The 17,470-nt window shown below is 45.2% G+C and overlaps 1 protein-coding gene across 1 annotated transcript in view; it reads left to right on the top strand.

Moving 5' to 3' along the window:
- DCPS (decapping enzyme, scavenger) overlaps positions 1-17,470 on the top strand; it is a 49,007-nt gene that overhangs the window by 20,326 nt on the left and 11,211 nt on the right. The window contains exons 3-4 of the mRNA XM_077305487.1: positions 8,478-8,623; positions 12,462-12,575. Coding sequence (XP_077161602.1) covers positions 8,478-8,623; positions 12,462-12,575 — 260 coding nt within the window. The remainder of the gene's footprint in view (positions 1-8,477; positions 8,624-12,461; positions 12,576-17,470) is intronic.

Raw genomic sequence — 17,470 nt, 5'->3', positions numbered from 1 at the left:
CTATCAGCAGGGCAGTGAAATAGATCCACCTGCAGATGAGGTAGGGGATTTTGCACCACTGGGGAAGGGGGAATATTCCAGGTATTCAAATCATTAGTTTTTTAATTTAAGAAGAGACACACAGATGCATTTCCCCCAGTAACTGAATAAGACTTATTCCCCCTCAATATTGACTCATCAGTTAAAGGGGGAAGCATCCAGAGAGAGATGAGATCGAACATCGAACATTTATCTCCCCCCCTACACAATTCCACACAAGCCTTCAACGGACCTTAGCTTGTTCCTTCATGAATGTGTCTATTTTTTAAGTACCATAATGGTACATCCCTTTAGCAAACCCAGTTCAACCAGTATAAATACGACTTTTGACTCGGGTGGCAGGTTCAAAGGAGGATCAAAAGCATCATGTCTTTCTGAGAGGAAGGGGGAACCCTCTTATGGCTGCCAGGAAAGATGGTTGCTTCTCGTCAGTGTGTGGATGTGAGGGCAGCCGGGAAGAAGCAATGGGCAAAACCACAGCAGGCCGCTCTGCTGCTTGCATGAAAATGAGCCAAGGTGCCTCTGATAACGGTGGGCCCTTAGAATTGCAAGTGCCGGCGTCCCTTTGCTCCTGCTCCTTCGCTATGGCCTTTCTTGCCTCTTTCGATAATTGCTTCCATTGTGATTGCAACAACTTCTGCCTGCTCAGACCTCCGCGTGCCGTTTTAAAACTGCTTTTGTGAAGAGCGGAAACCTCGTTCTCTCTCTCCAGCTGATTTCGTCCAAGAGAATCCTTAGCCGGTGGGTAGGAAATTCTGTCCTGAACCACATGCACATGGTGGGAAACGAACAAGAATGTCCGTGTGCTTTGGTTTTGTGTGCGTGCATGTGTGTGTTTTATTCTGCCAAGATTTCCCCACAGATTCCATTGAGCTGGTTTTGGCACAGATTGAGAAAGCAAAGTTTTTTGCCAGCCTGTGTAGTGCTGGGCTGCAGGGGGAGGCAAAAAATAAAATAAAAATCTGGTTTTGAAATAAATGGATGGTTAGGATAGAAGGACTTTAGATGCATTCATTTCTATCTGATTGCTGCCCAGAACACTCTCCGAGCTGTTATTCCCCATACCCTCCCTTTTATATTTGTCAATAGCATCTCAATCTTGGTTATATCGATTAAAGAGAAATGAGAAGAGCAATGAAACCTTTCATGCAGGAGTGGCTGCAACTGAATGGCCAGCAGTGCAAGGAAACAAGAGGAATAGGGGCCCATAACCTGGGAAGAGAGGTTGAAATAAACCTTACATAGAGGACCCGCAGCCTCAATGAAGTTGAAGAGGTTAGTACTCATCAAACATGCGTTGCATGGGTAGCAGCTCAGTTTAAGGGAAGACACAATATATGTGCCAATTCTCAAAGGCAAGTTGTCATGGGAATTGTAGTCCATGGACATCTGGAGGACCACAGGTTGACTACCCCTGATTTAGATCATCCACCCATGTCCTCCATCACTATGTGCTTCTTTATTCAGCGTCACTCGAAACATTAGATGTTTTGTGTGACACACACAGCTCATTCATCCCCCAGTAGACAGACAAATGTATTCAGATACTTCAAAAGTTTCTTTTAAAAAATCCTTAAGAAAATTGCTATTTATTTAATTTCTTGCGGCTCAGTTAGTTCATTCCATGACTATGTTGGGGAACTCTGTGAGACAACCATCATACAACAGCCACACAGCCACACATTGGCAAACCAGGAAGGAGCAAAATTACTGCACGAAGCAGGAAGGTTTGCTATGTTGGTTGGTGCCTCTCCTCTCCCTAAAATACAGGTGGCTCTTGATCTGAAGTCCTTCTGGACCCGGTACAAAACACGCTGCCTAAGCAAGGACCTTGATCTCCAGAGATTAATGGTGTGCATGCTGGTACAGGTGAACAATGTCCTAACACTCTGCAGATTATTATCTTTTTGATGATAAATTGAGTTTGAACTACACAATATGCTAGGAGAAGATCAGATGAGGGCCCCCCCTTGGAAGGTATGCTTCCATGCTGGTCCATTGGCGTGGTTCAGGCGTCATACCCCTCTCCAGCCACCCTGGCTGTTAGTGGGGGCTGTTTGATAAAGTGTCATTATTTCTGCCATATGGTTTTTGTATTTTTCTCTAATTTTATGGGGGTTTCAATGAGGGGTGGGTTAATTGGGGATTATATTATTGTTTGTATTTTTATATGTAACCTGCCATGAGCCAGCTTGTCTCGGAGTACTGGGTAATAAATCCAATAATAATAATAATAATAATAATAATAATAATAATAATAATAATAATATAAAAGTATGGAAAAAGCAGCACATTAACACAGGATCCTGGACCGAGAGATAATTGGTTTACAGGTTTTACATATATTTTCGATGCCAAAGTTTGGTGCTGCAGTAATCATGGTTTTGAAGTGGGTTTTTGCAAACCACAGTTTGTGCTTACTATGGATGGGTATGATGTTGAAGTTCTTACCACTGCTCCGCCTTCAGAGGCTGCATTACTTAAAGATGAGAGTTCTGTGCAGATGGAAATGGAAAGTACGCAAGCAAATCTGTTCCAAACCATTGCACAGCTCCAGTCTCAAGCCAGTGAGAAGGTTCTAGATGAAGGACAGCACAAACCGTGATTTGGCGTGACGTCTAAACGAAGACGCTGCATCCCCTTGCCCACGATTCTTCGGGTTTTGCAGACGTTTTGCAGCAGGGACCGCTTTGGCCAGTTCCGCCGTTAGCAATGTGAGTGATAGCCTTATTCCTTGTCGGCAGTCAGCTGTGTGCCAAGAAGTGGCCGGCCAGCCTTCTGTGCTTGGCTTTTGTTCCTCTCAGCTGTCTTCCATCTGGGGTGTGCCTTTTGATGGCTTTACTTTTAATCCGAGCCTGAGAATGTGCAGCTGTGGCAGTTAAGACACTTTGTGATTTATAAAGGGTTGATTTGGGTAAGCCTGGTGGAACATTAGCTGTGTGTTTCATTAAGCACAAGGCAACCTTCTGCAGTCCAAGAATCACCCAGCATGCCTCTTAACAATGCCAGAGATCAAACAGACTGATGTAGAAGTGGCAGGGTGACATGGCATTGCAAGTAATTACAGATCACAAAGCCCCAGTAGAAGCAGGTGTGTTGAGGTAGAAAGGAGCCTCTGTCCATCACTTTTTAAAAAAAACTATAGACCCAAGAGGCTAGTCCTTATTGTTAGGGGGCAAAGCTTTTGACCGTATAAGCAGAATTTAAACATTTAAAAGGTTAGGAGACTCTGTGAGTTATTCAGTATGCAGGATCTCTCCTTCCCAGATTCTTTCCCCTCCCATATTGTTGCCATTCTGATGTTCTCTGAATCTTTCCCCCTCTATTGCAGCCAAAAAGATCCCAACTTTGTTCTTCTTTAATGAGCTTAAAGTGCTCATCTTGAATTTGTCAGTTCTTCTCACTCCCTTCTTGATTATTGTTTTTAGTCGTTATTTAAATGATTAAAAGCATGCCTCTACTGCCTTTTCATCCTAACCCAGATCTCCAGGACAGGTCATGAATACATTTTAAACAATACAAATGTAAAGTACGATGCCGTGCGATAAACACAACAACGTGTAACAAGAGCCAGCCAATTAAAATCCGTCTAAGAATGGATTAAGTGTGTCCAATCAAAGCAATACGTGTGCCAGTAGAAACAGATCTACGATTATAATTAGCCAGCAGCAGGTTAGCGTGTCAGACAGCAGTCTGGGAAGACTTGGCCTTGAATCCCTCCGTGCTCAGCCAGGGAGAGGACTTCCTTTGGCCAGCCACATCTTAACCTCGCCTACCTCAAAGGGTGGTTGTGAGGTGAAGATGCTGCCCTGTACTTCAAGGAGGAAAAAAATATCCTAGCCGATAATTGGTGACAGTGCAAAGAAGGACCTTGATGTTCTCTGTCCTGGTTCTGTTTTTCTTCTTTTGACCTACCCAGCATGCCAGAATGGGAGAGACAAAAGAACAGATTCTCTTCCACTTCGCATAAGTTTCCCTGCCTGATTGCCTCTAGCAATCTATAATTGCCTCCAGGCAACCACACCCCGGTTGCAAGCCTGCCTTATTGTACTCACAGGTTTTTTTAAATGTGTTTTCCAGCGAGCTACAAATAGCAGCTACCTTATGTTATTCAAGATAACTGGATACATCCTGCCCAAAATTCCTTTCAAGTTGCCTTCCCTCCCCCTCATTATATTAAATTATATCAAACCACAAGAGTGGGAAACACATCCAGGTTCTCCATAGCGCCAGCCTCTTGAGGAAACCATCTGAGAAGCGAGATGCTTGCCCGATCCGACTGAGTGCATCCAGGGAGCCCTATTTCTTGCGCAGAAATCTCCCATCAGCCGCCAGCACCAAATATTTCATACTTGCACATTGGTCATCTGCAGGGGAAGGCTTATGTTCAAGTTGACCGACTTATTGATGTGTTTGTAGATAGTGGGCTTTCACCCATCACATCCTTTAGGAGGAGGTAAAGGGACTTTTCTTCCCTCTATGGAAGACCGAACCTGTGGAGTTTAGGGAAGGAGGGGGGCTTCGGCAATGTATAATGCCTCAAAGCAATCATTTTCTGCAGGGGAACTGTGGTCTGGAGATCTCCAGGCCCTGCCTGGTGGTTGGCAACCCTAACTGGAACAATGGTGAATAAAGGAACAGAATGTTAAGATGCTTCAGTTACATGCCTGGAAGGAGAACAGGATTCATCACTGGGAGGTGCAGAAGAAGATAAAGATAAATGCGTCTGCTTCCCACCCTCCATCAAACTCAAGAGGACCCAGCAAATGCCTTTGTTTTTTTTAAGAGGGTTTCCCCCCCCCCCCAGACAACAAAAATGTGGAATTTGCTCTTTTTTCTTTCTTTCTTTTAAGGACAAAGGAAGAAAACAATGGCTCAGGCTTTTAAAAGCACTCCCCAGATTTTATCTTACAAAAATAATGGTTGTGTTCTTGGCAGTACAGTTGGATGCTCTGCAGACCCTCGGCATGGCCACTGAGCAAAAAAGCCAAAGCTGCAGTGTCATGCAGAGTCCGGTGCTTGAAGCCATTGATTTCAGGGGGATCCTGTGGGTCAAGGTGCAAGGCCGCAGTGCAAGGGGATGGGAACCAGTCCTGTGCAAGTAGCAGTTTGCCCCTTCTAAAAGTGTTCTGCCCAAAGTATTCCCTGGGATATCGTGGGATATCATTGGCACCCCACCCAGCCCACAAGTTCATTGGTGAGAAGACATGAATCTAACAGATTCTGCCTTGAAATGGAAGCCAGTAAGGAGATGCTGTTTTCCCACTATTGCTGTAGGTCCAAGTACAGCAGCTGAAGGGACATCCTACTCTGCCTGGTCATGAGGATGCCTTTTTAATGAAATAAACCAGGCAGAAAACTGACCAGCAGCTGGTAACCTGATCAGCTGTGAGTCAGAGGCTGACAGGGAGGCCTAAGCATGGAGGGAAAAAAAACAGAAAAAAGGAGAAAAACTAGAACAATTCCGCAGGGCTTGCAAAAGAGAGCTTATCCGCCAGGCATTTGGTTGAGGTTGACCAGAACCGTTACCTTCCTCTGGGCCCCCCGAGCCTCCCTCCCATGAAAATCATCGCCTGAGCCATCTAACCACGGGGCCGTCAGTCTGCTGCACTTGTTACTATTCATTACTGTTCTGTTGTTCTACCATATTACTGTTTTATTGATTTCTATACTGTTTACTATTATTGTTATTTATAGCCACTGTTTTTCCGTATTGTTCCTGTTCCGCTAAGTTCTATGTAAACCGCCCTGAGCCTCCGGGGAAGGCGGTATATAAATGTAAAACAAACAAACAAATAAATGAAGAGCCAGGGTTTTTATAAAGCTAAAGTGGGAAAAGGAAATCGGCAAATGGAATACCAGGGTTGCTACCTAGACGCAAACCACTTCTGAAGTCTCTTGCCTTGAAAACTCTATGGCAGGGGTAGTCAAACTGCGGCCCTCCAGATGTCCATGGACTACAATTCCCTAATCCAAAAAGCCTCTTGTGGCGCAGAGTGGTAAGGCAGCAGACATGCAGCCTGAAAGCTCTGCCCATGAGGCTGGGAGTTTGATCCCAGCAGCCGGTTCAAGGTTGACTCAGCCTTCCATCCTTCCGAGGTCGGTAAAATGAGTACCCAGCTTGCTGGGGGGGAAACGGTAATGCCTGGGGAAGGCACTGGCAAACCACCCCGTATTGCGTCTGCCATGAAAACGCTAGAGGGCGTCACCCCAAGGGTCAGACATGACCTGGTACTTGCACAGGGGATACCTTTACTTTTTAGTCCTAATCCAATGTCCCAAACCGCTACTCCACACCAGTTCCCAACTATGAAAGTCAGCCAGCAGCACAGCTCTGCAAAGATGCAATAATTAGTGGCATGCATACTAACTCAGAAGCTCTCCAACTTAAATGGCTCCTCTGTTGCAGGAAGTACCTTGTAAAGATGCCAGGTTTGCTGTCTGAATGTTCTTTCAAGAAACACGGACATCCTTTCCCACTGCTTTCCAGTGAGGAATTCTTCCTTTAATTTCTTTCCTGCCTTTCATCCTTATTCTTGCTAAACCGTCAAAGCGTTTGTTTATTGACTGGATGCCATAAATAAGCAGCAGTGAATTTTGCTTTGATCCTTGACCTTGACCTTTAACCTAAGGTTAAAGGGTAGAAATCCAACTAACAAGCCATCAGTCATCCATCAGTCAAGAGGCATAGGAACAGACCCGAGATATTGTACCTAGCATGCGAGGAAGCAAAGAATTCTGGGAGTCCATGTCAAAGTATCTCAATAGGTCGCTGTAGACAGGAACACGTAGGCCGACAGTGGCATGAATGGAAGCTGAGGCTGTTATGCAGCATTGCCAAAACTGCATCTCTTTCCCTAAGAACCAGGCTGATTTTGCACATCTGAGGCTTCACAACAGCCCAGCTGTGGAGGCCTCTCTCAGGTCACGAAGAATGGTCATTGTATAAGAATTGTATGCTAGATGCATGTGTGACAGAATTTAAAAGGAGCACATGGCCAGTCTCTTCCTGCTGCTGCTGCTTTTTTGTTGTTATAGCCACCTGGTTTCTTTAGCAGTGGGCTTGGATTTCCATGGATATTTTGGAACTCCAAGTCAGCCACCTGCTTGATGCATCCATCCCCATGTACTCTGAGACCCTTAGGGATTCGAGCTGTTTTTTCTTTGGCCCAGTTGTTTTCTCTATGGACAGTGTTGTTTGTATGGATTTTAAACAACTCATGTTTGAGAACTTCAGCCTTGGAATTGGCCCCGTCCATTCAGATTCCTCATGGTGTTGTGCTCCACTGTCACTCGAAGAAATAGCAACACGAAGCATATTATCACCGGGTTGTCCTTTCCCTCCCAGGAACCTCTGGACAAAATGTTTTTTTTAGCAACTAGTATCCTTGAGAAACTTACATAAAGAAACCCTTTTTCTGAATACGTTGGACTTCATGCTCTTGAATTTACCTTTATGGCAAGCATGGATTAATTATATCAGCTTGTATGCCTGCCACATCTGTCCCTGTGTTCTTACCCTGGGCTTCAAATATACCTTTAAAATCCTTCTGCAAAATTCTATGCATATTTTTGCTGGTATGTCGCCAGTGTCCGTATCTTCCCCCTGTGTCTTGCATTATGGTCAAATACATTCTTAAATATGACTCATAGGCGACAAAGGACACTTTAACGAACAGCTAGCTGTTCCCAGCCCTTGAAATGAAAGTCATACAACCAAGAACTATTGACATCCCTGGGGAGTGGGATCCTGAGGCACTGATGGAGAGGGGGGGGGAATGGGAGGCAGAGGAGGGGTTTTTTCCTTCTCATCACTGGAGTAGATTGGGATTTGGTTTTATGGCTTTTATGTATTGGGCTTGTATTCTTGTTGTAACCTGCCACGAGCCAATTCTGAGAGCGGTGGGTAAGAAATAACAACAACAACAACAACAATAATACCCATCTGTCACTGTGGGAGAAGGGATTGAACTAGATTTGAGTAGTGGAGAGAAAGCAAAGAAATCTTGATAGAAACCATTTTTATACAGGGAGCAAAAGCATTGGGGGGGAGGGGTCGGTGTCCAGAGAGCTCATGCTGGTTGTTATGAGACTAGCTGTTTCTGTTAGTGCATGAGCCACTGTAATGCCCAATAGATTCCTAAGTAAACTAGTTGTAACAGGGACTCATTGCTGTGGCTGATCTGCTCGTAGTTCTTTCCTTTGACCAGGGCTGGGTGGTGGTGCATAGGCCAAACACCTAAGGTTCTCTGTTTCAGGATCCTTAAAATGGGCTGGGATTGAGTCTTGGTAGGAAATGCGTTTTTGGTGGCAACCACACTGTCCACAAAGCGGTCCTTAACCGATCCCATAGGGGCGGCTCGTGAAATGAACGAAGGCCATAAAAGGAATAGCATAGATTGAAAACGATGCTATGTAAACGTATTTTCGCATTCCAGAGATAAAGACAACTGTGGTGTACCCAGCAACGGAGAAGCACCTTCAGAAATACCTGCGCCGAGAAGTGTATCTTATCCAGGAGACGGGGGCTGATTACAAGACTATCACTCTGCCTTTTATTGAATCGCAAAGCTTCAGCATTCAGGTATGGGATGTAACTCCCCAGTACAATCTGTGCCTTTTCAAGGACTAATTGCAGAAGACAGGCTTCTATGACTCAGGCTCTTAGCGGGATAATTATGAGCACTTACATGATTTAGAAATTCGCTGGGTCTTTTTGTTGGCTGTAATTTCATCAGGCTTTTGGTGGTAGTCTGAATTCATTCAGCTTATTTGTTCATGATTATGGCAGGAGCCATGCTGTTGTCATCCCCATGACCATCCTGGAGGGGCCGGGTTACCAACTTCAGTTTGGGAAGTTCCTGGAGGCAGTGCCTGGGGTGGGGTTTGGAGAGGGGAGGGGAGGTCAGTAGGGATGTGGCATCATAGCGCAGTCTGAAGATGGTTTGTAGTTCTGGGAGAACTCCAGGCCCCGCCAGGAGGATGGCAGCCCTGAGAAAAATTTTTGCCACTAGCACATTGCTAGTGTGTCCCTTGTGATAATCAGTGTATGGCGGAATACATTTGTGTGTCATGGGCACTTATTAGCCAGCACCTGTGTCGTCACACTTAATGTGCTGCCTTCTAAGAACCTTATGACTTGGGTTTTTAAAATGTAAAGTCTTTATGGTGATACTCTTTATTAACCCTGTCTGAAGATAGTGGGTTAAAATGTATAAAAGTCATATATGAAAAGTAACATTCCTGGCATGTCTTGCATTAATTAACTTTCCTGTTGGCCTGGGTTGATGATCTTAAGGTCAGAATGCCTTTCTGTGGACAGAAGTGGAAGATAAGGCTGACTTTGGACAAGTAAAGAGCAGCCTTTTTGTTCACTGATGGCATCCACACTCATATACTTGACCTATGGGGAAGGAACTCTTGGCCAAGGGTCTGTGTGATTTCCCGAAAGGCTTAAGCCTCAAGCCTCTTTTTTATAGAAATTAAAAACGAGGAACACAGTGTCCGTTTGGAACCAGCTTTGGCCTCTGGGTTTCAGCAGATGGAGCAGACACCTTTTCCTGTTGGTTCATAAGGCCCGTGAGCGATGCATAATGTTCTGAAATGCTACAAGTGAAGCCAGAGATCTCCCAGTGAGGCCAGCCCAACACAATCGCAAGCTTTGTTCTACCACTGTACTCCGGGCGTAAAATGGGGGATGTTCATCGTTGTGGTGTTTATCTAATCATGTACAGCTGCAGAAAAGCAGAGATTGCTTAGCAGACGCCAAGTATGCTCTCAGATGTGTTTTTACCACTTTAAATTCTTTTCTTTAAAAAGAAGCCTGTCCTGCCAGTATAAACAGTACCTACCAGTGATCATGCACAACGATCTTCCAGACTCCAGGAAAGGAGAGAGAATGATCTAAGCCAGCTTTCCTCAGCCAGGTGCGCATGGCACCTTGGTGCTCACCGAACCATTGCTGGAGCCCACCAATGCGGAGGGAGGGCCTGTGAATGGCTGCCTTCATCATACAAATAAAGGGCCCCTTCCTCACCTCACCATGTCAGCATTTGGGGGGGTTATTCCCGCTGTTGTCTTCTTCCTCTGTGTTATTCCCCACCCTCTGGTCTTCTCTCTCTCTCTGTTATTCTACGGCCCTCTTCCTCCATTCTGCTTGTATCCATGTGTTTTTGGTTCTGCTTCCTGGAACAGCCATTTTGTTGTGGTCTTCCCACCACCTCCTTTCAGAATAGCATAGGCTCAAAAATGTTGGAGACCCCAGACGTCAGTGACGTTGGTCTGCCCAATCACATTTATTGACAAATCCTAAGTAGACCATTCAGAATCCATAAGTTTTCCCCGTGATGACGCAAGCCCCGTCTTTGTGAATAAGTGGCAGCAGCCCTGAGTGCCTCCATTTTTGTTACATGCTCGTGCTTCGTTGCTCTGAGTCTTGGGAAAGGACAGTGTTTGCTGCTCTCAGGGGAACTTCCTGCCGCTCATGCTTGTTAGCAGCACCTATCTTCAGAGCTTGGGTTGTTCCTTCCCCCCCAGTGGAAGCCAGGTGCAAGATGACCCGGCTTATCTCAGTGTTTGGAATAGCTTAATTAATCATTCTTTGACTAGCAACGTTAATCAAGGGTATAAGACGTGTAGCTTTAGTTATGCACTTGGTCACGAAATTTGGCTAAACTTTCCGGTGCGTTTGTGCATTCTCCGGGCCAACTGATTGGAACTTAGACTGCGTCTTCTTTGATAACATTGATGGATTATTAAAGATCTCCATATAAGGAAACACAAATCAGTCACGTTGGCTCTTGGGGACTTTTGTGAACCTATGGAGCCCCTGGCCAGGATCCATAACAATCCCATAGCCCATTTCAAATGTAACAGTCCTGGCACGATACTTTATGGCTCTAGTACAGGGGTAGTCAAACTGCGGCCCTCCAGATGTCCATGGACTACAATTCCCATGAGCCCCTGCCAGCGTTCACTGGCAGGGGCTTATGGGAATTGTAGTCCATGGACATTTGGAGGGCCGCAGGTTGACTACCCCTGCTCTAATACATGCCGTTTCCTCTAAAGTGTTTGCTTTCAATGTACGTTATATGTAAGGTACTGTTTTACTGTAAGCAATAAGCTGTTTGTAGTGTGCCACTCTCTTTCTGTAGTTCCATTTCATTGCACTGTTGAAAGTATGTATTCCCCTGCTCTGATTGCATTGGTTTTTTAAACTGTGTGATCTACCTGGAGTCCCAGTGACAAGGTTGGACTATAAACAAAGCAAGAAAGTAAATAAATCACTTCAGATTTGGGGCACGAAGAAGAAGGAGGAGAGTTGGCTCGGAGTCTCAAAGTGGCTTACATTCACCTCCCTTTTCCTCTCCCCACAACAGACACCCTGTGAGGTGGGTGAGGCTAAGAGAGCCCTGAAATTACTACTGGGTCAGAACAGCTTTATCATTGCTGTGGCGAGCCCAAGATCACCCAGCTGGCTGCATGTGGAGGAGGAGCAGGGAATCAAACCCAGCTCGCCAGATTAGAAATCCACACTCCTAACCACTGTACCAAGCAGTCGTGGAATTGCATTCTCACTTGCTCACAGAAGTTAGTGACAAAGTCTCCTGGCAAATCAGGCTGGTGTCTCCTCCTCAAAAGCTAGCAGTTCTGTTATGTACCTGCATTTAGAGTGATTGAATGATCCACTCAGATCTGGTGCAAAGACTTGACTATGGCAAGTTGGCGACATGCAGAGGGGCAGCAGGCAGCCTCATCTGCAGGTGGGTTTCTAATTAAACAGCAGGCTTGTGAGCCTGGGTGTGCCATGGAAATTCCCGTCCCCATTTGTCATCCTTGCCTTGCTTTGTTCATTTATGTGTCACGCCTTGTAGTCTGTTTTATATCACAAAGTGCATTGTCTTTTCTGTCCATACCCCCCCCCGAAAAACATTACGGTAAGTTGTTTCCTGTCAGCACAGCTAATTTCAAGGATAATGGTTTGCAGATTCACTTACCTAGGAATGCACAACTGCTTCTTCAGAATCAAGCCATCTAAAAGTCTATTAAGTTGAATGTCCAGCTTTTAGACATGGGAGATACTTAATGCTCTGGAGATAAAGCAGATACACCTCCTAATTCATCCAGCTGGGAGGGTAATGGAGTACCTAAGAGAATGATCTCCCTTTGCCCTTAGAAAGTTCTGCCAAGGCCATTTGCCTGTTTTATGGGTAATTAATTGCAAAGCTTATCAGCTGTGGAATCATTTGGCTCTTCTGTGGGTCCAAATGCTGTTTATATTTTAAAATCTTCAGTGGTATCTCTGCTTGCAGGGAACAGAACAAAGGTAACAGGATGATGAACAAAAAGAGCTGCCCTGTTCGTTGCTAATGTAAATTTATTATTATTATTATTATCATGACCATCATCATCATTTTTTCTAGTGGGTGTACAATATCCTGGAGAAAAAGGCCGAGGCTGACCGAATAATCTACGAAAACCCAGATCCCACTGATGGCTTTGTTCTCATTCCCGATTTGAAATGGGATCAAAAGCAGGTTCGTAAAGGTGACAGTTGACATTTGCAAAGTAATTGGGAGGAAACCAGTATGTCTGTAGATTTTTTTAAAAGACCCACTGGGCCTTGGAAGAGACTCTAGAGCAGGGGTGTCCAAAACAGTGGCTCTCCAGATGTCCAGGGGCTACAATTCCCATGAGCCCATGGATATCTGGAGACCCTCCCCTGATCTAGAGCAGGGGTAGTCAACCTGTGGTCCTCCAAATGTTCATGGACTACAATTCCCATGAGCCTTTGCCAGCATTTGCTGGCTGGGGCTCATGGGAATTGTAGTCCATGGACATCTGGAGGACCACAGGTTGACTACCCCTGATCTAGAGCACACTGATATACTCTTTTGCTGGGTCCTTCTGATGCTCACATCCTTTTCACATGCATGTTGTTGTTGTTTTTTTTGCTATGTCTGTATTCCACCTTTCGACACACGAGTTCTCAAAGTGATTCCTTTAAAGACAGTGAAGCAAACAAACAAACAAAAAAAAGATATTCCATGAATGGAGACTGGAGGTGGGTGTCTGGTTGTCTCCTCTCTCTGTTGTCAACTGAAAAAGGGGGAGTGATCCTCCACTGGAGCTGGATCCTGGCACAAAGGAGTGGTTGGGTCGCTGATGCTTTGACCCTAGCCATAGCCTTCTTCACAGACTTCACAGTTAGATTTTTCTGTTACAGGCTGCCTTAGCCCAGATAGTGTCCTACCTATGGATCTGACCCACCAGTGGAAGACCTACATGAGCCATAGTTTCAGGCTCCTCATCTCCAAAATCTGCTAAGCTTCCTTCCCCAGCTCCACATTAATGCCGCAGTGTCTTGTGTCATTACCATTGGCTTTTTCTTTCCAAATGGGTGCTTCTATGGTACAGCTTTTGCAGAGAGCTAGGTTTTTTGCACCGCTATATATGCTACTTTCAGTGTGAGATGAAACCTGACAACGGTTAAGAGGTTTTGGAGGTGGTTGTCGGAAAGATCTTGGTTTAAATTGCCTGTGGTCAAAACGAAACTCGTTGAAGTTGCCTGTGGTAAGAATAAAGTTTAGTTTAAGTTGTCTACAGTAAAAATGAAAATTTCCGCTTTGAAACATGACATTCAAGATGCTTACTTGTCCTGAAAAATCAAGCTTAATCATTCCTTCATTCATTTTGTGAACAAGTTTGCTTTTGCAAAGCCACTGTTAAATAGTCTCCAAATTTGGGTTCCCTGTGACTCGACCGTGCTCCTTTTAAAGGATAAAGTGAATCATGTTATTCCCCAGGAAGCCTGTCAGTTGCATTAAGATTTTTACAATAAGGTGAAAGACTCCTCCCTAGAAGAAAACCGGTACAAGGCAGGAAATATCAGCTTCCTGTTTCTAGCTCAGTGACGTGATGCTCTCAAGAGGGCCTTTCAGTTACACTCTTTTTGGCTAAATCTTGCCTGTTTCTCACCCCTACTGTGAGCCAGCAAAGGATCCTGCGAACTTCAGAGATTGTCTCCTGGTGGTGTCCCCCTCAAATCACAATGGCTTTATTATAAATATATATAGAATATATAGAGATGTCCCTCAAAGAAGCTTAAAAAAACAAGAACAAAGTCACAGTCATTAAAATCAAGAGCCAAAGCACCCAATTAACTCTGCTCATTTCTCTAAAAGCTGTCCATGAAAGGAATCACAGCCATTTGTCACAGGAAAAGTCTGAAAGCTTGTTGAAATGTCCTCTGCCTACCACATTGCCAGATTTAATCCAAAAGGTCCTCTCCCCCCCCCCTCTGTGGAGGCCATTCCGAAGGTTGGGTCCTACACTGGAAAGGCTGTAGAGCTGATGTAAGCCACACATTCTTCCCAGTGGGAAAGGACCATTTTCTCCCATGTGTTCCTGCTCAGAAATTAAGATCACAGGGAGAGGCTCTTTTGACTGTTCCACTGAACAGTGAAGCTCACCTAGTAGGTACACAAGAGTGGGCCTTTTCAGTGGCAGCCTCATGATTATGGAAGGCCTTTGGGAGGCTGTTGAAGACAGTTTGATTTCAGATTGCATTTGGTTAAGTTTACTTGCAGTCCTGAACAGTGGTTTTAAAATTTTGTTCTTTATGTTTTTAATATGATTTATTTTATGTATTTTGCCTGAACAAATGGGTTAAATCCTTTGTCTCTTCCTCATGCAACCCTCATCCAGACTGGGCCTGCACACATGCATGGTTCCCCTTTGGCAGCAGGCTAGAGATCTGTGATCACTATATGGCTATGTGAGTGGTTCATACACAAGGCCTCTTGCAGTCCTGTGAGGTTTGTAAAACTTGATCTCAGCCTCTGCATCGGACAGAACTGAAAAACTTTCCCGCTGCTGTAACTACCATTTCCGTAGCCTGTCTTCCAACCACACAGCTCTCTGAAGCCCGGCCCTCCATTGATGCAGAGAGGGGAAGCCGATTCCAAGCTTCCTGGAAGGGCTAGCAGATTATTGATCCTGGGGGAGGGGGCGAGAAAGGTCAGTCCTTCCAGACTGTATGTGCCATTTGATTTAGCGGGGCATTTCAAAGAGGTTTTGTGGCACTCCAGGCAGGCTTTGTAAAGCAAGTCTTGAAGTAAGCTTTCAAAAAAACATGCTCCACAAAGGTCTTCCCCCCCCACCCCCCCCCACCCACCCACCCCATAGCAATTTAAGGGGGAACAAACTTCACAACCCTAATTTTTCCTTCTTGCATCAGTTTGATATGTATGCAAGACATGTGGTCGCAGGTATCTAATCTCCCTACTCTTCAAGGCTACTGTGCCTTTGCAGTCCCAGCTATTAAAAATCATGTCAAGGGATGGCAGAGGTGTCAATCTTAACGTTGATGTACAAGTGGGTCTCAGGGCTACACCCAGTCCTCTCAGTCTAAGGTCAATGCCTTGGCTCTCTTTTTTGTGTATCCCGCCGACACTTTTGGTCTCTGCATGAAGAACTGATGCAGGGTGGCTCTGATGCTATAGGCTGACTCCTCAAACCGCTGGTTTCTAATGAGAGGCTCCACCAAAATTATAACTCAGCAGAGGGTGGTTTGATCAGGAATGCAGAACTTCTAGGAAAGAGCTAGTACGTTACCCTCGGAAAATTTGCCACCAGAAGATATGAACAACTATCTGTTATCTCCTCAACATCAGCTTATGAGAAACTCCTTAGGCTTTGCTGTATGGCAATGGCAGGAAGTAGGTCTGGCAGTTCAAAGAGGGAGTCCCAGCCTAGGAACTCATCACCTTTGATTTAGGCAGTCCCCCTCTTTTATTGGAGACTGAGATCTCAGTGAAAGACTTGGCAAGCTCACTACAGCCAAGTATTCAGCTCTCCCTCCCCACAAATTCAGGAGAATGGGGCAGTGAGGCAGACGTCACTTTTAGAAGAAGAAGAGTTGGTTCTTATATGCCACTTTTCCCTACCCGAAGGAGGCTCAAAGCGGCTTACAGTCGCCTTCCCATTCCTCTCCCCACAACAGACACCCTGTGGGGTGAGAGAGCCCTGATATCACTGCCCGGTCAGAACAGTTTTATCAGTGCCGTGGCGAGCCCAAAGTCACCCAGCTGGTTGCATGTGGGGGAGCGCAGAATCGAACCCGGATTGCCAGATTAGAAGTCCGCACTCCTAACCACTACACCAAACTAGCTCAGAGCATTACGGGGCCCCATCAGGGCCGTGTTCGCCACGTTTGTGGACCTAACAGCTGCCTTCGCTTCAGCAGATCAAAGAAGGTGCTAATTTGTTTTAATGAAACCTTGATGTGTTTTTAACATTACAGGCTTGTCGTTTGCTGTGCTTTGCCCATGTTTTAATTGTATGCTTTATCTGCACAGTCATGATGATCTTTGGCCACAGACAGTACACTTTTGACTGACGGACTGACAATTTAAGTAGGAAAGACGAGGCTAAGGATTTTTAATCATCACTGCCAGACCGTCAGAGGGCATCAAGAGCTCCGGTATTCATATGTTTGTCAACTCGTTGGAATTTTCTGGCGGACCAGCGACCTCCATGAGAAAGAGCAAATTGGAGCTGAGACTGGATTCAAACTGTCCAGCAATCTGTGCGGGCAGGCTGCTTGTCGGGGAATTGTTTGCTAAATAAAGCAACAGATGTTTCTGGATAGAATTATAAGGCATCTTGTCCAGCCAGTGTACTGTGGTGGGATCTTCCAAAACACAGACTCCATACAGGGATTAGGGGGCATTATCCAGATTATAGTTTTCAGGTGCAAAGAAGGTGCCTAAAGGACAAACATCCCCAGTTCTGCCAGTTCTGGCAGGGAGGAGGACAGCTGGCAAATGTGCAGAAAAACAGCAGACAAAATGATCAAAGGCTTTTCCATAAAAGGATAAGCTAAAGAATTTGAGCAGCTTTTTTGAGACAGCAATCCTATGTGTAATTGCTCAGAAGTAAGAGCTACTGTATTCAGTGGCTCATTCTGCCAGGCAAGGCTACATATGGTGCTCCCTTAATTTAAAAAATGACCGAGGGGAAGGACACGATAGATGTTAATAAAGTTATAAATAGTGCGGAGGAAATGAGTTTGAGAATGTTTTCTTCCATAATCCAAGAACTCAAGGTCACCCTGAGAAACTGATAGCCTGCCGATTCAGGGCAGGAAACACTTCTTTTTGTAGTGCAAAACTGATTTATGAAATGCGCTGCCACAAGATAGGGCATCAACTATCAGCTTGTATGGGTTTAAAAGGAAATTACTCAACTTGATCTAGGGCAGGACTAGGGCATATGAGTAGAGCCTCCATGTTCTCAATTAGTGTACCTCTGAATGCCAGGGGCTAGAAGGAGCAAGCAGCAGGGAAGAGTTGTTGTCCTCACCCCCTGATTGTGGGCTTCCTAGAGGCAATTGGTTGGCTAGTCAAACTAGATGGATGGTTGGACTGAT

Source organism: Paroedura picta, chromosome 12 (assembly GCF_049243985.1).
Source record: "Paroedura picta isolate Pp20150507F chromosome 12, Ppicta_v3.0, whole genome shotgun sequence".
NCBI lineage: Eukaryota > Metazoa > Chordata > Lepidosauria > Squamata > Gekkonidae > Paroedura > Paroedura picta.
This window is presented reverse-complemented; position numbering and strand designations above follow the sequence as displayed.